A 21,894-nucleotide genomic window follows, 5' to 3' on the forward strand; every position below is an offset into this window, starting at 1 on the left:
ATGTGACAAAATTAATGTTGCAGGTAATTAAAAAGCACTTTTTCTATATCTAGTCACTTGTGATGGAACATGGTGGAAGATAATGTGAGAAAAAGAATATATATGTATGTATGACTGGGTCACATTGCTATACAGTAGAAACTGACAGAACACTATAAATAAACTCTAATGAAAAAACTAAAAATCATATAAATTTGTTGAAAAAGCACTTTTAATGTTGTGCTGAGGACTAGATTGTCTCCTTCAGGGTTTTGTTTTTTTTTTTGTTTTTTTTTTGTTTTTTTTTGTTTTTTTTTTGTTTTTTTAAGCAAGGAACTGGAAAGCCTCTGATCTAGAAGTGGATGTGTAATCTGGTCAGTAAAGTCATTCATTTTCTTATTTCTAATTGTACTTTCATTTAGTTCCTTTGAGGTTTTAATGTCCTGAGCCAATGCATCTAGTAAGATTTGGGATGGATGAGAGTAAGCCTTTCATTTGTTAAGTGGGAGACAGGATAATGCATGACATGACATCATGAAGAAAAAATGATTTTTAGAAAAGAGAAATATAAAAGTTGAGAATCTGGAAAGTGAGTCTCCTAAAAATCGTATCTATGGATTCTGAAAAGTCTCCAAGTACCATCCAGGGTATACATTTCCCCCCAAAAGAAACAGTTAAACTAAATCACTTCTAAAATCCCCCTTAACAAGGAGATCCCTTGGTTATGGAGCCCATCAACAAGTCTTTGAGGAGTTCTCATTGTGGCTCAGTAAAAAGGATTCGGGTTCAATCCCTGGCCTTGCTCAGTGGGTTAAGGATCCAGCATTGCTGTGAGCTGTGGTGTAGGTCGCAGAGGTGGCTTGGAACCTGTATTGCTATGACTGTGGCAGTGGCCAGCAGTTATAGTTCGGATACAGCCCCTAGCCTGGGAATTTCCATATGCCACACTTTTAGCCCTAAAAAGCAAAAAAAGAAAAAAAAGAAAAAAAGAAAAAAAAAAGAAAGAAAAGTCTTCTTAGAATAAGATGTTTTACTTTTAGTTTGTGGAGTCTTGCTATACTGTGTCACTAGGATAGCCTTTGAAGTCACATAACTATGACTTTGATTCCAGATCTTGCCTTTATGAGTTTAAAAGTTCTAGGCCTCAGTTTTCAAATTTGTAAAACTGAAATAATAATAATAATAATAATAATAATAATAATAATAATAATAGACGTGGTGTTATTTTAAGATTTGAATGTAATAATGCAGCAAATTCATTATTAAATAAAATGCTCTGTAAATGTTAACTATGATGACAATATGATGTTAATGACAATTAAAAACCCATGTCTCAATATTCTGGAAAATAATAAAGTACTTGATTCCTTTATCAACACCATGTTACACCATGTGTAGTTTACACTGAAGCACAAATGGGATAGTAACTAAACAGTCTGCTCAGATATCCAAGTCTATAAAAATAATCCTTTCAGGAAAACAGTATGGAAATCCCTCAAAAATTAAAAATAAAAATACCATACTATCCCACAACTCCACTTCTGAGTATCTATCAAAAGAAAACAAAAACACCAATTCTAAAATATGTATGCACCCCTAAGTTCATTGCAGCAGTATTTGTGGTGGTCGAGACAAGGAAATAGCTTGGTGTCCATCAATGGGTGAACGGATGGCAAAGATACAATGGAATACTATTCATCCATCTGAAAAAAAGAATGAAATCTTGCCATTTGCAACAACATAGATGAAACTTGAGGGCATTATGCTGAATGAAACAAGTTAGACAAGGAAAGACAAATACCGTGTGATCGTACTTATACATGGAATTAAAAAAAAAAAAAAAAAAAGCTCAAAAAGAGAACAGACTGGTGGTTGCCAGAGGTGGGAGGTGAGAGGGATGGGCAAAATCAGTGAAAGGGTCCAAAGGTACAAACTTCCAGTTATAAAAGAAATAAATAACGGGGATGTAAGGTACAGCATGGTGACTGTGGTTAAAAAATGGTACATTCTAACCAAAATATACAAAAATACAAAATTAAATGCACAAAATACTCAAAATATACAGTACTGCATATTTGAGAGCAGCTAAGAGAGTAAATCTCAAATGTCCTCATCACAAGAGAAAACAACTTTTGTAATGACATACAGGAACAGATGTTAACTAGACTTATCATGGCGATCATTTCAAAATGCATACACATTCGAATCGTTATGTTGTACAACCAAAACTAGTATAAAGTTATATATCCACTATACCTCGATTAAAACATAACAGTCTTTTTTTATGGACAGATGGACAATACCACCTGGACCAGTGTATCCCACTTTGTTCTCTTGGGCATTTCTACCCACCAGGAAGAGCAGATCCCACTCTTCCTGCTTTTTCTACTCATGTATGCCATCAACGTCTCTGGCAACTTGGCCATCATCACACTGATTGTCTCTACTCCACGCCTCCAAACCCCCATGTACATCTTCCTCAGCAACTTGGCCTTGGCTGACATCTGCTCCACCTCCACCACGGTCCCCAAGATGCTGCACAACATTCTCTCTCCTACAAAGGCCATTTCCTTCACAGGCTGCTTGGCTCAGACTTATTTCTTCATTTGCTTTGCAGCCATGGAAAACTTCCTCCTGGCTGCGATGGCCTATGACAGATACATCGCAATCTGCCACCCTTTCCGCTACCCTATGATTCTGAGCAGAAGGCTGTGTGCACAGATGGTGGCCCTGTGCCACATCCTCTCCCACCTTCATGCCCTGCTGCACACCCTTCTCATGGGTCGGCTGATATTCTGTGCAGACAACATGATCCCTCATTTCTTCTGTGACCTATACCCTCTGATGAAGATCTCCTGCTCCAGCACCCACCTCAACACCTTGATGATTCACACAGAGGGGGTCATTGTCATCAATGGAGCTCTGGCCTTCATCATTGCCTCCTATGCCTGCATCATCTCAGTGGTCCTCCAGAGCCCCTCAGCCAAGGGCAGGTGGAGAGCCTTTTCCACCTGTGGCTCCCACCTCACTGTGGTGGCTATATTCTATGGTACCCTCACCTGGGTCTACTTCCGGCCCCCTCCCAGCTACTCAGTGGCCAGTGGTAGCATCCTGACAGTCATGTACACGGTGGTGACCCCCATGCTGAACCCCTTCATTTATAGCCTGAGGAACGGGGATGTCAAGGGAGCCTTGAGAAAATGGATGAGCAGACTACGTACTTCCTTATTTAGATAAAACCCCAAAACACCACTCCAAGTTTTCTCTACGATTCTGGGAGAACAGTTTTGTCCTTCAGATACCTGCTTCCTTTAGAATGTCCCAGAAATATCTAAATTAGGTTCATACCATGGTTTACTCACTGGATATTGTCCAGAGATAACTCTTAAACCCAAAGCACATGAAACTATGTACTTAGTGTAAAACAGTACCGTGGTTTTAATCATAGGTGAGGGTATTCTCTGAGCCTGCCATTTAACACCAGGATTATAACACTAAGAGGGTTTTTTAATTTTATTTTTTAAATTTTTTTATTATGGTTGATTTACAATGTTCTGTCAATTTCTGCTACACAGCAAAGTGACCCAGTCTTACATATATTTACATTCTTTTTCTCATCATCTATCATGTCTCATAACAAGAGATTGGATATAGTTTCCTGTGCTACTCAGGGAACTTTACCCATTTTAAATGGAATAGGTTGCATCTACTAACCCCAAACTTCCAATTTATCCCAATCCCTCCCCCTCCCCTTTGGCAACCTCTCAAGTTTTTTAGATGCAGGCAACAGAAACCAATTCTGCTTATTCATGGAGGAAATGAGTTTGTTAAAAGTATACATGAAACTCATGGATGAATTTCCAATAAAGCTAAGAAAATAGGCTTAATCAAAAAGACAGGCGTCAGAAAGATCATATAGGCAGAGCCACATTCAAGATCATATTCCAGCATTGGTGTGATAAGGTCACTACTATAGCCACCAAACTCTGTTCACTGCCACTTGTAATCCCACCAGCACTACCAGAAATGGTCACTGGGCATAGCACTTGGAAAGCTAGGTGTGATCACCTCCAGAGAGAACTGCTCACTTATTTTCTGCACCCAAAACCTCTTGATTCATGATAAGGTGGTGCATCTCATTAGACAAGTCTTGGTCACTCTCCCATGCTCTAGTTCTCACGGACACTGGAAGAGCAATAGTGCTGCATTTATATTCTATAATATGGAGGAATTTCCTTCCTTCTACCAAGGCAAAGGACATGGGGGAACGACTTCAGAATAGGAAGAGGGACATAATCAGGAATGTCCACTAGCGGGTTAAGAGTTATGATTATTCCATGAGTTCCCATTGTGGCTCAGCAGTAATGAAGCCGACTGGTGTCCATGAGGTTGAAGGTTTGATCCCTAGACTCACTCAGTGGGTTAATGATCCGGCATTGTTGTGAGCTATGGTCACAGACTCAGCTCAGATCCCATGTTGCTATGATTGTGGCGTAGGCAGGCAGCTGTAGCTACAATTCAATCCATAGCCTGGAACTTCCAAATGCCACAGGTGAGGCCCTAAAAAGAAAACAAAGAGAAAAGTTACGGCTGTTCCAGATTGAAACACCCATCCGACGTGTGTTTTCTTAGTGAGCAGGAGCCTCACTATTCTGGGATTACTTCCCTCCTTCTGCCTCAGGATCCTCCTGGTCTTTTCTATACTTGAGATGTGGAACTTGTCTGTTACTAATATTTGTCTGCGGACCAATCAGTGCTGGACACGGGGAATGGGTCCAAGAGCCAAGACGTCTCTTAAAATGTTGATTCTTCAGTTTCAAGGTTATAGGATCAAAAGGGAAAGGTGAAAGGGGTTCTCCCAGGACATGGGCAGATGTTGCAAGTGTGGTCTGATTTAGTCCGTTTGTCTGGATAAAGTTTCTATTACAGGATCTGAGGTGTTATGGCACTGAGTCAAGAAGGAGCTAAAATTGTAATAATTTTTCTGTAAAGAGCTAGAAGAAGAGTTTCCTGTAGCCTATATATAAGGCTTTGTCAGAGTTTACCCCACTGAAATGGATTTGAGAAGCTATTCACCTCCTAAGTCTTTGACTACACCAGAATAATAAGTTCTTCCAAGGCAAAGGGGGCCCTGGCACTTGTCAAATGATAATAACAAGATAATAAAGCCAACATTTGGTTAGTTAACTCTGGCCCTTCACATTTTGTAGAAAGGATCCTACACACAAAATGCTTTTCCTTTGGATTTCCCTGTTTGCTCATACTTCCTCTGCCCTGCCTCCCACACCCACCTTTCTCCTTTTCCGTCTTTAGGTGGCAGTTTCATTTTGGATCTTCATTCTTTACCAACAATAAGTCTCACCTCTTATCACTGTAGCTTCTTCTAGGAATTTGCCCTGCTCCCATGGAAAGAACTTTCTTAAGGTGAAGAAATGCTGAAGGAGAGAAAACTAGGTCAACACTTTTGAAATGCAATTGGGCAATTCCATCAAAAATTTTGTATTTAGATATCTTCCTCTTCTAGGAATTTACCTCACAAAATGAATATATATAATCAATAAATATATATGTGAATATACACATATGTATTTTATGTTGAATATACTGTCATTGTCTATGACAGTGAAAAATTAGAATTAATCTTCATGAATACTAATAGAATTTTGGTTTGTTGTGTTTAGTAGTTAGATAGATGGTATTATTTGTTCAGTTTTCTTCCTTCCTTTCCTTTCCTTGCCATGGTTTCACAGAGGGCAGAATAAACCTATCCATCCCATTACCTTTGGACCTGCTCTAGCTAGCAGTTTATGAACAGGGGTAACAAATGCTGCTTTGAATAAAGAGCTTTAAATGGGTTTCAAACATTTGGTTTGCCCTCCTGAGAACTAACCTTCACCATGAGAAGAAAAGCTCATTCCATATAGTTAGGGTCCATTAGCTTAGATCTCAGAATGAGAAATACACTGAAGAATTGAACTTGACTTGGGGTCTGAAGCACAGTTGCCTCTTTAAGGCTACACAGTTTTGACTGAGAAATAAAAGTTGGTTATAAGTCATTGAGGTTTTAGATTGTATCTTTTTCTTCTTTCTTTCTTTTGGCCTCACCCACAGCATATGGAAGTTTCTGGCCCAGGGACTGAATCTGAGCTGCAGCTGTGATCCACGCCACAGCTGTGGCCGTGCTGGATCCTTAACTCACTGCGCCACAATGGAAACTCCTAGATCATTTTTTATTCAGTAGTTTGAAGTAAATCCCAACCAATTCAATATATATATATATATATATATATATATATATATATATATATATTATGAATTATTGTGCAGTCTATAAAGAGACTAATTCCTGGCCTTGTTCTCATTTCATCAATAGCACTGAGGAACATATAGGTATATCAAACCATATCTAGCCCCTCTTTGTCCTTTTCTCCCAGTATTTCTTCATGCATATGCTACTGATAATAACAGTAATAATAACAATAGAAATAAAATACTCATATATGGTACTTACTGTGAACATGTTCCTGTTACAGTGCTTTTACCTGTATTGTATTCATCAAATCCCTACAACAACATTTAATGACAGATACCACTTCTCCATTCTTTACACATGGATAGCTGAGGCAGAGTAGTTGCACAATTGTCAACTTTTCCACTGTAGTGGATGCCTAAAAATGTATTTTGTTCGTTTTTTTTTTTTTGTAATGCAAGCACTTAACTTAAGCTTTAATTGAGGAGGAATCCACATTAAAGGCTACCTTGAATAAAAACATAGCCAGCTATGAATATTAAGAAACCAGTCCCCATCCACCCTCTCCCATTTTGTTTAGAGATCTTGATTGATTAAATGAACTAGTCATTTGGGCACTTGATTTTTTTTCTTCTTCTGCTTTAAATTCTTGCTCCTTTGCAGAGGCCTGGAGAAGGTGAAAGTTCTCTGGCCAGGAATTGAATCCAATCCACAATACTGACTTGAGCTACAGCAGTGACAAGCCAGATCCCTACTAACTAGGCTAACAGGGAATTACTGTTCTTTTGATTTAAATCCACCAATAAAAAGTAAACCCCGGAAAGCCTAGGCCCCTAACTTCAACCCCAATAAAAGCATAACCCCAAGCCCACACTCTTGCCCCATTTCTGCAACCACATTGCATGGCCCCAGGTGTGCCTTGTGCTTTCCAGGACCTGTGAGCCATAAACCATTTTTTTTTTTCAAAGTTCTCTCCAAAGAACTGCTGGGGACAACTTGCAATCATAATAAAAATCACAGAGGGGCTAGTCAAGTCTACTGGTTATCCATAGGCACAAAACAATAACACAGCAAGTAATGACATAGTTGGGATTCTAATTCACTGTATCTGTCTCCAGAGTTTGTCCCCTTAACCACTACCCTATACCACCTTCAGCCAAGACCTTTAGCATTTTCCCTTGGGCTTCTGACTTCTTTCATTCTGACCTATTAAGGAAAATCATTTCTGGAAGATCATATGTTGGCACAAAAGAACTACTTATCTCTATTTTTTTCAGTGTAATTAAAAATACCACCTCCTTATCTCTCAAAGGGGTACATTTCTTTACATTGCCAACAGTCCATCTGAAAATGAAATCAATAAAACAATCTCGCTTACAATAATATCAAAAAGAATAAGATATTTAGGATTAAGTCTAACCAAGGTGGTGAAAAACCTTTAGACTAAAATTTTAAGGACATTAATGAAAGAAACTAAAGCAGGCACAAATAAATAGAAAGCTATTTCATGTGCATGGGCTTGAAGAATAACTATTGTTAAAAATCCATGCTACCCAAAGTGATATACAGATCCAACATAATCCCTATCAAAATTCAAAAAAATGTAAAATATGTGTGAAACCATGAAAGACTCTAAAAGTACAAAACAATTTAGAGGAAGAAAGCTGAAACATCAGACTTCTTGATTGATTTGTAATTATATTACAAAGCTGTAGTAATTAAAAAAAAACAGTATGGTACTAGCATAAAAACAGACACATTGACCAATGGAGCATAATAGAGTCTAGAAATAAACCCAAAAGCATATATGGTCAGCTAATCTTTGACAACGATGCAAAAACACACAAGGGGAAGGATAGTATCTTGAATAGTGTTGGAAAAACTGGATATCCACATGCAAAAGAATGAAACTGGACCCCTAGCTTACACCTGCCACAAAAGTTTTAACTTGAAATAAATTAAAGACGATATATAAGACATAAATCCATAAAAATCCTGGAAGAAAACGCGGGAAAAATGTTTCTTGATATTGGTCTTGGCAATATATTTTGGCTATGTCATCAAACACAAACAAAAAGCAAAAATGGACAGGTGGGACTACATCAGTCTAAAAAGTTTCTGCACAGCAAAAGAAATAATCAACAAGTTTCAACGTATGGAATGAAATAAAATATTTGCAAACCATATGTTTGGCAAGGGGTTACTAGCCAAAATACATAAGGAGTTCATAAAACTCAATAGCAAAACAAAACCAAAGAAAAACATATTTAAAAAATATATTATCCTAATTTAAAATGAGCAAAGGACCTCAATAGACATTTTTCCAAAGAAGACATACAAAGTTTCCAAAAGGTATATGAACAAGTGCTCACCATCCCTAACCCCAGGGAAATGTAAATCAAAACCACAATGAAATTACCTCACACCAGGTAGAACCAGTTTTATCAAAAAGATAAGAAATAGCAAAAGTTGGTGAAGAGGAGGAGAAGTTAGAATCCTTTTACACTGTTGGTGGGAATGGAAAATGATGAAGCTGCTATGGAAAACACTACGGAACTTCCTCAGAAAATTAAAAATAGAACTAGCCCATGATTCAGCAACTCCTTTTCTCAGTATATACACAAGGGAATGAAAATAGAGCCTTTAAAATATATCTGGGATCTCATGTAAATCACAGCATTAATCACAATTTAAATGACACAGTATCAACCTACATGTCCGTCAGCAGATGAAAGGACAAAGAAATTGTGGCATATTATACACAGACAATGAAATATTATTCATCCCTAAAAGAGGATTCCCTGACATTTGCAACAACATGGATAAAGCTAGAGAACATTCTGCTAAGTAAAATTATCCAGACCATAGAAAGAAAGCAAAACTGCATGATGCATCTTATTATCTGGAATATTAAAAAGTCAAATACATAGAAACAGAATAGAACAGAGGTTATCAGAGGCAGGGAGTTGGGGGAAATGGTAGATGTTGGTCAAAGGATACAAAGTTGTTGTGTAGGAGGAATAAGTCAAGAGATCTAATGTGCAATCCGATGGCTGTATTCAGTAACACTGCAATGAATCCTGGAAATGCACTAAGAGTTTTTAGATTCTGGGTGCTCTCATCATCCACAAAAATGGTAACCATGTGAGGAGATGTTACATTAATAAGCTTGATCATAGTAATCATATAAAATCATCATGCTGTATGCCTTAAATAGATACAATTTTTATTTGAAAAATTAAGAAAATTTATGGTCTTCCTCCCTCAATCCTTGATGACTTCAACATCGGATTATCTAACTTTCTCCAACACTGCTTAATTTTCATTCTTAGAAATACAATTTTCTATATAAATGTTTTATGTAGCTAACAGCTTAACTTCTCAGTTCCTGTACTGTTTAGCTTCAACAATCTTTTACTGGACCCCATTTCAGTCCCCCAGCCATGTGGTCCGTATCTTAGACACTGCCCTTATAATCACTGCACAGCTGGTGAAATCTTCATTTTTAAATAACTTACTTCTTATCACCTTCTATTCTTTCGATAAAATAAATTTAGTTTTCCAATTCCAACAATTCTCTGACACCAATGAGAGCATTTTCCTGTGAAGTTGTTTTTCACTATTACCTCATGTATGCCCTTCCTTCTCATTTAACAAGAAAACACTTTAGGGTCCAGAACTATAACCGCTTTCTTGTAAACACCTTTCATTCTTTTGCTTCCCTTTGCTCTACCTGGCAAAGCCTCAACCTGAGATAAAACTAACATTTTGTTTATTCATGACTATTCTTGATTAGCTGCATATTACTGGAGGATATCACCTACCCATGCTTATTTGACTACATTTTAACTCATGAACAAGTTACCTAAATGGACACTCCATATTGGCAGAGTTGGGGCTTACTCTAACATTCCTGGTACTTCAATTTCTCAAACTCTAGCATAGTTTTTACATAGTTTCTAGCATGCCTTTCTAGAAATCTCTAAAACAAATCTGCTCCCACTGCTCTCAGTAGAAATCTCTTCAAGTATATGTCATGTTCTTGCCATCAATTCCACCAGCCCATCCACATCTGAATCCACATACTCTGACTTTTTATTGAAGGGAAGAAGTCTCTCAGTTCCTTTGATAAAGTCATCCACTTAATAGATGCTTATCCCCTTTCAAGGACTTTATTCTTGCAGTTAATTATTTTTTCCCTTGAATCATTAATTTCTAAATATATATTGGATCATTTCTATAAGCAAACATGCATGTTTAATATTAGAGTTTCTGAATATTAGAAGAAATTCTTTCTTTACTCAGGTTCTTCTCAAGGTCCACACCACTTTTTATCTACCTCCTACCAAAAAAACACAAAAAACCAAAAAACAAAAAAACAAAAAAAAACACAAAAAAACCCCAAACTATACTGAGGAAGTATCTTATCTTTCAACACAGACCCCATTTACTCTCTTGCAGTGTTTTCAAAAAAAGACTGTAATTGTAATTGTTCTCCAAAACTTCACAGAACAGTCCTTAGCAAAGTTTTCAATCATGTATATCTTTTCAAGTCTAAAAATTAGTTATCTGTTCTTTTTTTTTGTCCTTGTTGTTTATCTCCTTTACTTTTTTTTTCAAGTCTTACTTTTTTTATTTCCCCAATACATTATTTTGTTCTTTTCTACTGTACTGCATGGTGACCCACTTATACATACATGCATACGTTCTTTTTTTGCACATTATTATCACACTCCATCATAAGTGACTAGACTTAGTTCCCAGTGCTATACAGCAGGATCTCATTGCTAATCTATTCCAAAAGCAATAGTCTGCATCTATTAACCCCATATTCCTAATGCATCCCATTCCTTCCCCCTCCCCGTTGGCAACCACAAGTCTATTCTCCAAGTCCATGTGTTTCTTTTATGTGGAAAGGTTCATTTTAATAAGCTCTCATCTCTGAGAGAGTGATCACTTCTATATTCTGGAAATATTCTTTTCTAGGATTCGGATGTACCAAATTTACCTGCTTTCTTCCTAGGAATAGCCATTTCTCAGTTTCCTTTGCTACCTCCTCTCCTAGACCTTGAAATGTTGGACACCACTCCCAGCACAGAGCTCTCTCTATAGTCCTCTTCTCTCTTCTACATTCCCTTTCTGGGCAATTTTATCCAGTCTCATGCCTTCAACTATCATGTACATTTTGTTATGACATTCCTATCTTAAGATCCCTCTCTGAGCTTCAGTAATTATGTATTCAGTTGCCTACGAAATATCTTCATTTGGATAGATATCACAAAATTAAAATTATCATGGCTAAAGTGGATTTATTGATTTTGCCCCCCCCAACCAAATCGACATGCCCTACAATTCTGCAGAAACTTCCACAGATAAATTCATGGTATAATGACTCCACCCATTTGCATGTCCATCCTTGATTGTTCTTTTTCCTTTACACATTACAGCTGGGCTATCAGTGTGTCTAAACAGCTCTGCCTACCATATGTTCCAAATATGACGACCTACCCCTGGTGTTGGAGCCATTGTGAACACTTCCCCTTCCAGTCTCCATTGTCAGTGACCTACACTGTCTTTAATGGAGTGACTGGAAAGTTCAGATGAAATAATTCAGTCAACTCTAAGTAATGAATTACTTATTCTAACTGTGAGTAGAGAAGGACAAGAGATCACAAAATTATTACAATTTTAGAGATGCTTAGGCTACCCTATAGTTTACTAAAATCACTTCACCATAAGATGCAGTAACACATGTTGACTTCTCTCTGGAAAATAGAACCTGCCATGCCATTACTAAAGTCATCAACTTCTGCAGGTCACACTGGTTTGTAACCATTTGGCTTAGTAATATCCTATGCCCCATATCAGATCTGAAAATGAGATCTTCAGATTTGGTGATCTTAAAATTTCTTTTCATTTCCAAAGTCATGAGATTTGGGGTCAGTCAACAGGGACCAGATCTCTATTCATGCATACACTTCCCTGGCTCAGGGAAGATTTTCCCACAGGAATGTGAAACTTACCAGCTATGAAGGGTATCACCCATCTATGTGAGGCACTTTCAAGTTAGTTCTTAGCTCTGTGGCTTCAGGAGATGTGCTGCCATTCCATTTTTGCCTGGGAACCCAGTTGGAAGTTTCCTGAAACACAGAATTTCCTAAAAAGCCTTTGCAGAGCACCTTTCACCTCCTGGTTCCTCAGGCTGTAGATGAGTGGGTTTAGCATGGGGGTAACTACTGTGTAAAAGATGGCAACCTGGCAATCCTGGTCCAGGTCATAGCTGGAGGAGGGTCGGAGGTACATGCGGATCACAGAGCCATACAGGAGCAGCACAACCAGGATGTGGGAGCTGCAAGTGGACAGGGCTTTGCACAGGACAGCAACTGAGTGCATGTGGGCTATGGCAATGCCGATGCGGGTGTAGGAACCTAAAATAAAGAAGAAGGGGCTGACCACCACAGCTACACCCTCCGTAAATATTAGCATTTCATTGACCACTGGGCGGGTGCAGGAGAGCTTCAGAAAAGACGTGATGTCACAGAAGAAATGGGTGACCTGGTTGCCACAGAAAGTTAAGCGGGGGACCAGGACACTAAAGAGGAGGCTGTAGAGACTAATTACCACCCATGAGGTCAGTGTTATGCAAAGACAGAGGAGACAGCTGATGCTGGCTGAGTATCTTAAAGTGTCACAGATAGCAACATAACAGTTGTAGGCCATGATGGCCAAGTGGCCTTCCATGCTGTCCACAGCCATAAAAAAGAAGAGCTGGATCAGGCAGCAGTTAAAGGAGATGGTTTTACTCCAAGACAGCATGTGTGCCAGCATCTGGGGAACAGTGATGGATGTCAGAAATATGTCAATAAAAGAAAGGTGGCTGAGTAGGAAACACATAGGGGTCTGAAGCTTGGGGTCTGAGAGGCAACGATTACTAACAGGGCATTGCCCATAACTGCCACCAGGTACGTGGTAAGGACAATCCCAAAAATGACTGGTTGCATCTCTGGCCAGCTGGACAGGCCCAATAAATTCAGTTACTTCTGTCCTATTTCTAGTGGTCATGAGACTCGATCCACATCACCTGCAAAGAGCAAGCGTGAGGAAAAAATAATGCTGAAGTTTTCTCTGGGGTACTTTCAGGAAATATCTTTTCTTGCATGAATGTCCTCAGTTTTACAAAATTTTTTTTTTCCTTTTATTTCCTTCCCTTTCCATTATTCATCGACTTTACCCACCTACTCTTCAGTATATTCCAGGGTCATTTCTTGACCACTTAAAAATCTCTCAATTTAGCTGACATAATGACAGTAGGAGAAATCACACATGGTCCTAGCTTTTATGAAATGCACTGTATAACAAGGAAGACAGCACAAAACACACAGTTTCTCTGGTGCTTTTGAGAGTTACAGAGCATACTAAATATCATGCACTAGATCCTCACGACAGTCCCAATGGTAGAAACTACTTTCAGCCTCACACTACAGGTAGGAAAGCTAAAGCAAAGGGACTACTCTAGTGAAGGTCTTCTAGGGTCTGAGCAACAGACTCAACCCTGGACGTAACCCTGTATAGTTTTACTGGACTTAAGCACCACACATCACTAGTTGTCAGAGTTGGAAAGAGAAGGGGAAGATGTCTGAGTCTCTATACATCTCTGATGAAGGACTGAAGTGAACAGCTGGCTCCAGCTTTGTGTGTCCAGAAACTCATTTTAAAAAATTTTTATTACACTATAGTTGATTTACAATGTTTCTTCAGTTTTCATTGAACAGCACCATCACACCCAGCTCTCTGTGCTGAACATTAGGGCCCCATTGCCCATTCTTTCTTTGTCTTGTTTTTGTCTTAATTGTAATCAATTTTTATTTCCCCAATACTTTTTTTTTTTAAACTCAGTTCTGTTTTCTGTTTTCTGTTCTTCTGGTAGGTGAGCTCTTGTTCCATTAAGGCAACTGAACTTACCTGGGATGAGGGTAGCTGTGATTCATATAATCATTGACATTATTAATGATTAATTTTCAGTGAATAATACAATCTGCCAGTGGGTGAGAGTCTCAGGTTTTTTTCTGCTCAGGTTTTCCCTATCAGCAGAGTTATGGCACACCAAAGAGGTAAATTTTTGAGACTGCATTACAGAGAAGGATCTGTTTCTTTATGAAGGTAAGAAAAGTAATTTTGAAATAGTAGAGTGTAAGAGAACACACAATAAAAAGTAGAGGTCTCTTGCTCTAAGTGTATACACCTCCATATTTAGTTTTACCTTTTTACCTCTTGTGGTGGTTTTTATTACCTCTATGTCTCTAAAGACTATCTACTTGCTTATGTATCTATGTATCAGTTTAAGAATATATTTCAGGTCTCCATTTCCAAAGATGAAGTTTTATCTCTTGCTCCTTTCCCCAATTTTTCAGTGATGGTTTTAGCTCTTTGATTAGTTGCTTTCCTGCTTTTAAAAGGTATGCCTCAATTTATATTCCATCCACTTCAGACTCCACTTATCTTCCTCAGCCCTGCACCCTCCCAACATTTGAAAAGCTGCGCCTTGATCTGTGTATTGTTAACTCTGAAGACATACAAATTATGAGTAATAGCCATAGTTAAGTCTTCCAAGTAAATTCTGAAACTAAGTAAACATTTACATGAGTATAACTTTGTATTTTTCAATGCAGAGTCAAATGATGTGCCAGGGTCATGGTTCCCCCCTCCCTTTTTTTTTTTTTTTGAGGGTTGCCATGCAGCCCATGAAAGTTCCCAGGCCAGGGGTCTAATCTGAGCTTCAGCTGCCAGGCTACACCACAGCCACCAGGCTATTCCACAGCCACAGAAATGCATGATCCAAGTCATATCTGTGACCTACACCCCAGTTTGCACCAACACCAGATCCTTAACCCACTGTGTGAGGCAAGGGATTGAACTTGCAGCCTCATGAAAACAAGTTGGGTTTTTAACCCACTGAGCCACAATGGGAACTCCCTACATTTACTCTTTAGTGAGACCAGTGTTTCACCCCTCTAAAAGAGAATATTCCTAATATTCAGATAAATAATCAAAATTATCTTAAGAACCTCTCTCTCTATCATATATTAAGCAGGAGCTTAACAGATAAAGAAAAAACTTATGTTTTCCAATGTCTGTTCTTTTGTCTTTATTTCTTCCTGTAGCCTTCTCCATGTCAGTGGATATAGCTCAAATGATATGCTCTTGTGATCCTATCCTTCATTCAAGGCAGTGGCCACACACAGGCATCTGCACAGAGGCTTAGATGAAGGTGAAAGAGAAGAAATGGGAAGAACGATTGAATAAGTCCCTTCATGGGGAAAAGGTGAGAGAAAATTCTCTTCAAGAAGGAAAGAAAGTCAAAAACAATAGATTTACCTATTATGAGGATAAGACTATAATAATGTGAGTCCATTTGCTTTTAAGCAAAACAAAACAGTATGTTAAAGCCAGTTAAACACAAAAATAGTACTAAGCAGTGGTAGTGCTCTTGTTGGCTGACTTCTTCAGTACTCATCTCTGTGCCTTTGTTATTTTCCAATATCTTAATACAATTCGCATCAGAGGCTGAGCTCTGTGGGTCCTGTTCAGACAACTTTGAGAGACCATGATGCTGGTACAGGAGAGGACAGAGAGGCGAGTCATTCCTTTAGAAGAAATATGAAGATACACACGTATATAGATTTGTGCACCTCAAAGAGGTAAACTATACTGAAATTAGGAAGAAAGAAACAAAAGGGAGAATCCCTGGGAACAAGACAGAAAACTCTCTCTGGTTTCCCAGTTCCCACCTGGTACGTCAGGGACATGCAGCGTCATGAGGAAGGGAGAGCACTATGCTGTCAAGCCCAAATTATGCTCATCCTTGTCTTTCTTCTCCGTTGAAAGCACCAAGGGACATATGAGTCCTCAGTGTTTTATCCATAGCTAAATGTCAGGAATATGCTCTACATAATGCCTCCTTGATTTAAATTCTATTTCTAGACTGTTCCCCTGTGTGGAGGAATCACAAAGGTTGAATCGGAGATGTATAGATCTGAATCTCTTTTGATCTGTCTCAAGACTATATCTTAAAAACTCTCACAAAATAAATTAGGTCCTCTGTCACACATTTCTTGCATCTGGCACTGTGCCCTGTCTCTCCATACCCTCTCTGATTGCATGACTATATTCTCCAACTAAGCCTTCATATTTTCAGTCAAAAAAAATACTGTTCTGTGTCATAATTGACATTTCCACTACCTCATTGCTTTCCTTGACTAATATTTGTACCTCATTCTATTCTGTAGCATTTTGGGTACCAATGTCACACTGTTTTCTGCAAGAAAATGATAATTTTTTATTTTCTATCCCTTTTCTATTTACTACTATGGTACAGTGTAAACGTAATCCCACCTTTTCTCTGTATCTAATATCACACACTCAATTTAGAAAATCTGGGTAGAGCTGTGTTCCCTCTTCTCCACCTTCTCAGAAAATTAGGGATTCCTTTTTTATCATCTTCCAAAGAAGCTTTTCTATAGAACAGCTCATCCCAATGAGGCAGGCTCACAAGTACTGCCTCCGGGATTCTACCAACCCCAGGAAGCTCCAATTTTGTTCAGGTGAAACATTAATTAGAATGGGCTGAGCCATTATACCTTCCTGTATCAACTGGGATTGTAGCTCAGGTGCCTGCTCCTTCTCCATCCTTATATCTAAATCTCACTGAGGCAAAAACTATAAAGTTTCTGAAAACAATTGTGTCTGTAGAGAAGTTCTACCCCTTGGGGGACACTGTTGTTTCATATAATGTCAACATTAAGGCAAAAGACAACCTTAAGGGCAACTCAGTTTCCATTACATCATCTCAAGAAGCCATCTTTCCTAATATATAGTTTCTGTAATTGTTGAGTGTTTGGTATTAATACAAACATCTTAACATAGCTGAGTTCTTTGCAAAGCATGAGGCTTTATATTATAGCCATGGGACAACTCTGATGGCAACTATGTTTTCATTCTGCTCACCAGTGACTTTCTCATTTCCTGCCCTCACCCAATTGCATCCTTTTGCTAGATTTCATCTAGCTATTTTGTCTCTCTATTTTAGAACTATCATCTTCATAATATCTGATTTAAACATGACAGCAGAAGATAGAGCACCATACTGAAAACTCAGATTATATGAAAATTGGAGATATTCTTGGGAATGCAGACTCTTGTGACCAAGACCATGTAGTTGTTGGTCTGGGTAATTTAAAATTCCACAAATATATTCTATCCTGGTTCAGTGACTTTTATCCTGACTCTTTATTCTTGTATTTGATGCATAGTTCTTCCTATTTTTAGAGTTCCTATAATATTGATTCTGATGGTATTTGCCAATTTTTTGGTGTTTCAAGGGAGTAATGGCCCCTGGAGTTTCCTCCTCTGTCACTTTTTGCTCCAAATGGCTCTATTGGCATTCACGATCTCCCAGTCTACACTGCTTGTCCTTCATTGGAACATGACCCACCTCCCACTGAGGTATGTAATTTCATTCAAGTCTTCACAAATTGACCTACAGATTCAATGCAATCTCTCTCAAAATCCCAGTGAACCATTTTGCAGAAGCGGAAAAGAGAAAATCTAGTATTCATATGAAATTGCAAGGAACAATGAGTACTCAAAACAATCTTGGAAGAAAACCAAAGTTGGTGTGAACAAAGTTGAAAGACTCACCTGTCCCTATTTCAAAACTTATTTCAAAACTATAGCAATCAAAAGAATATGGTAGTTACAAAAGGAAAGATACATAAAATGATGGACTGTAATTCAGACCCCAGGCATAAACCCATTTATCTTTGTCAATCGATTCTTGACAAGGCAATGAAGAAGAGTGGGGAAGATAATCTCCTCAAAAAATGAGGTGTTGGAGAAATTGGATAGACCCAAATAGAGAAATAAAATTGAAACTCTATTTATACCAGACACAAAAATTATCTCAAAATGGAGTAAAGACTTAAACATAAGACCTGACACCATAAAATTCCTAAAAGAAAACAAGAAGGAAACTCCATATTTATCTGGGCTATGATTTTCTGGATATGACAACAAAAGCACAAACAACAGAAGCAAAAATCAAATGACACTACATCAAACTGAAAAGCCTCTTCACAGCAAAAGAAACAATGGAATGGCAACTTACAGAATGGGAGAAAATATTTGCAAACTGTGTATCTGAAAGGGGTTAATATCCAAAATATATAAAGAACTTACACAATTCAGTAATAAGAAAAACAAAAACATCTGATTGAAAAATGAGCAGATCTGAGTAGACACAAGAATCTAAAAGCAAATGGATGTGAGTACATGCATAATTGAATCAGTTAATTGCACAGCAGAAATTACTGCAACATTGTATATCAACCATACTTCAATAAAACTTTTAAAAATGAAACAAAAAAGAAGATATCCAAATGTCTAAGAACATGCTCAACATCAATACTCATCAGGAAATGCAAATCTGAGCTGCAATAAAGGAGTGCCTTTGTGGCTCAGAGGGATAAGGATCTGGCATTGTTACTGACATGGATCTTGTTACAGCTGTGGTGTGGGTTCAGCCTCTGGCCTGGGAATGTCCACGTGCTGTAGGTGTGGCCAAAAAAAAAAAAGGCAATGAAAGTAGCACTGTACACTTTAGAATCTATTATCAAAAAGACAAGTATTGGCAAAGATGTGGAGAAAAGGGAGCCCTTGGAGACTGATGGTGGAAATATAAATTGGCACCATTGAAAATAGTATGGAGGTTCTTAAAAAAATTAAAAATACAGCCGGCATAATATCCGGCAATTCCACTTCTAGGTATATATCCAAAGGAAATGAAAACAGGATATCTGCAAAAAGATATCTGCACTCCCATGTTTCTTATAGCATTATTGACAATAGCCAAGATTTGGAGACAACCTAAGTGTCCGTCAATGGATGAATGGATAGAGACTATGTGGTACATACCTACAATGGAATATTATTAGGTCATGAAAAAGAAAGCAATCCTGCCCATTTATGACAACATGGATGGACCTCCAGGGCATTAAGCTAAATGAGATAAGTCAGACAAAGGCAATACTGTATCATCTCACTTACACTGGGAATCTAAAGAAACCAAACTTACAAAAACAGAGAATAGAATGATGGTGGCCAGGAACTAGGGAATGGGGGAGGTGGAGAGATATCGCTTAAGGGTACAAACCTACAGTTAGATAAGTCTTGGAGATATGGCACAGCACAGTGATTATAGACAACAATACTGTATTATAAACTTCAAAGTTTCTAAGAAACTAGGTCTTAATTGTTACCATCACAGAAAAGAAATGATAATCATATGACATGATAGAGGATAACGCTATGCTGATAATCACATTGCAATATACAAATGTATCAAGTCAACACATTGACCTTCTGCAGTGTTATTGTCCATAACACGTCGATTAAAAAGCCCAATGTCCAGTCTCCAAAAAGCTAAACATAGGCAATTTTTCCCTCTACTGTTGAAATAGTTCCCTGTTCCTTGTTTCATACAGCAAAGTATTTAGCTTGCATTTCCTCCATATATTTTACTTGAGAAATGTAAGTTAAAATTAATGTATATAAAATAGAATTCACAGGTATCAGAATAAGATGCTCACACTCTGAGAGGCCCATGGAAACTGGGGTTTGCATGAGGAATACAAAAATCATGGCCCACATTTCACAGTCAATTCTGGGCATATATTTGCTCACTTTAAGGTAGGAAATTACCATCTTTATTCACCTGAATTCTTCTCTTCCACTAACTCTCTGGTATACACCAATACACTCCCCAAAGGCAAGAACACCAAGTTCAAGGTGACTGCAATTAACTCCACTGTCTCTGCTTTAGTTCAGAATTTCACAATAGTATCAACATATATATATATATATATTTTTTTTTTGTCTTTTTAGCTATCTCTTGGGCCGCTCCAGTGGCATATGGAGGTTCTCAGGCTAGGGGTTGAATCGGAGCTGCAGCCACCGGCCTACACCAGAGCCACAGCAACGTGGGATCCAAGCCGAGTCTGCAACCTACACCACAGCTCACGGCAACGCCAGATCGTTAACCCACTGAGCAAGGGCAGGGACCGAACCCGCAACCTCATGGTTCCTAGTCGGATTCGTTAACCACTGCACCACGATGGGAACCCCAGTATCAACATATTTCTTCAAAATATTGGAATTAAACAATCCAGGCCTAGTGACTCATTTTTATCCACTGTGATAAGTCAAGATAAATGGCCTGAGGGAAGATTCCAGAGGCATGTTGATGAGGAAACCCCAGCATGAATTTGGAATGTTCACAGCTATCAGAGTACCATATCAACAAAAGCTGAATCTGGAGTTCCATAAATTGTCCAGGCCAACTGCCCCACTCAACTCCAAAAGCAGACATACTCCTGTCTGCCCACCTCTCTCCTCACTTAACCAATATGGCATGAGGCAGGCTAATCAGGAGGCCACCTTCCCTCCCCTAAGCAGCCTTTGGAGTGCATGCTTGACATCCTTGTTGCGGAGGCTGTACACAAAAGGGTTGGCCAGAGGTGTGATGGCAGTGTACATCACAGCAGCGACCATATCCTGATCCTGGGAGTTCTGGGAAGGAGGCTGGAAGTAGACCCAGATGATGGTGCCATAGAGAAAGCCAACCATGGTGAGGTGGGACCCACAGGTGGAGACCGCACGGTGGCGACTAGCCGCTGAAGGCAAACGTAGGATGGTGGCCCCAATGCGGAGGTAGGAGAGTACAATGAGGGTACAGGGGCCCAGCATGAGGAAGCCACCTTCCACGAATATGGCCAACTCACTGGGACGGATGTCAGAGCAAGAGGCTCGTAGAAGTGGGCGGTGGTCACAAAAGAAGTGGGCCAGGTGAACATTGCCCTCAGCATCCCCAGCCCAGGAGAGAGGCATGAGGAGCCCCACATGCAGCATGGTGTGCACCACTGACACTGCACAGCTCAAGGCCAGTAAGCGGGCACAGAGCTTGCGATTCATCACTGAGTGGTAGTGCAGAGGGTCACAGATGGCCACATAGCGATCCAGAGCCATGACAGAAATAACAAGAGTGTCTGTAACTCCAAATACATAGAAGAAGAAAAACTGGGCCAGGCAGCGGGCCATGGGAAGGGCTGGGTCACGAGTGACCAAGTGGGCCAGCAGCTGGGGCAGGGTGACTGTGGACAACCCCATGTCTATCATGGAGAGCCCACGGAGCAAATAGTACATAGGTGAGTGGAGCCTGGAGTCCCAGGAGATGAGCAGCACTAGAATCACATTCCCCATTATGGTGGTCAGGTAAACAGCCAGGAACAGGAGGAAGAGGATACTGTGGGGGACTCTAGATCTTGAGAACCCGAGAAGCAAGAAGACTGGAGAATGTGAGGCATTAGGGGCACAGCCCATGATGAGTGACAATGAGTCTTCCTGAAAGAGAATCTGATTTAAAAATCAAAAGCAAGTCATGGGTCATAGCAATGAGATGTTAAAGACTAGTTAATTTTTTTTTATGTTTTTCAAGCTTCCTAGAACTTAAATTCAACTGACCATTATGGCGCTTCCTCCAAGTCTATGACTCTATTCTGTTCATTTGTTCTAGAACTGTCTCCTTTATTTCTTCTTTTTCACCAACTCTAATG

General features: G+C 39.1%; 2 protein-coding genes and 1 pseudogene across 2 annotated transcripts; 1 reads left to right on the forward strand and 2 right to left on the reverse strand.

The window, feature by feature from the left end:
* Positions 1-2,271: 2,271 nt before the first annotated feature.
* LOC125121386 (olfactory receptor 1Q1) lies at positions 2,272-3,216 on the forward strand. Its single transcript, XM_047769614.1, has one exon. The coding sequence runs from the start codon at positions 2,272-2,274 to the stop codon at positions 3,214-3,216; it is 945 nt and encodes a 314-aa protein (XP_047625570.1).
* A 9,100-nt stretch (positions 3,217-12,316) lies between these two features.
* LOC125120925 (olfactory receptor 1J4-like) lies at positions 12,317-13,291 on the reverse strand (annotated as a pseudogene).
* A 7,416-nt stretch (positions 13,292-20,707) lies between these two features.
* Positions 20,708-21,661, reverse strand: LOC125121387 (olfactory receptor 1B1). The gene has a single exon (XM_047769615.1). It carries the CDS (start codon positions 21,659-21,661, stop codon positions 20,708-20,710), a length of 954 nt encoding a protein of 317 aa, XP_047625571.1.
* Between the last annotated feature and the right edge of the window lie 233 nt (positions 21,662-21,894).

Source organism: Phacochoerus africanus, chromosome 2, assembly GCF_016906955.1.
Source record: "Phacochoerus africanus isolate WHEZ1 chromosome 2, ROS_Pafr_v1, whole genome shotgun sequence".
Taxonomy (NCBI): Eukaryota; Metazoa; Chordata; class Mammalia; order Artiodactyla; family Suidae; genus Phacochoerus; species Phacochoerus africanus.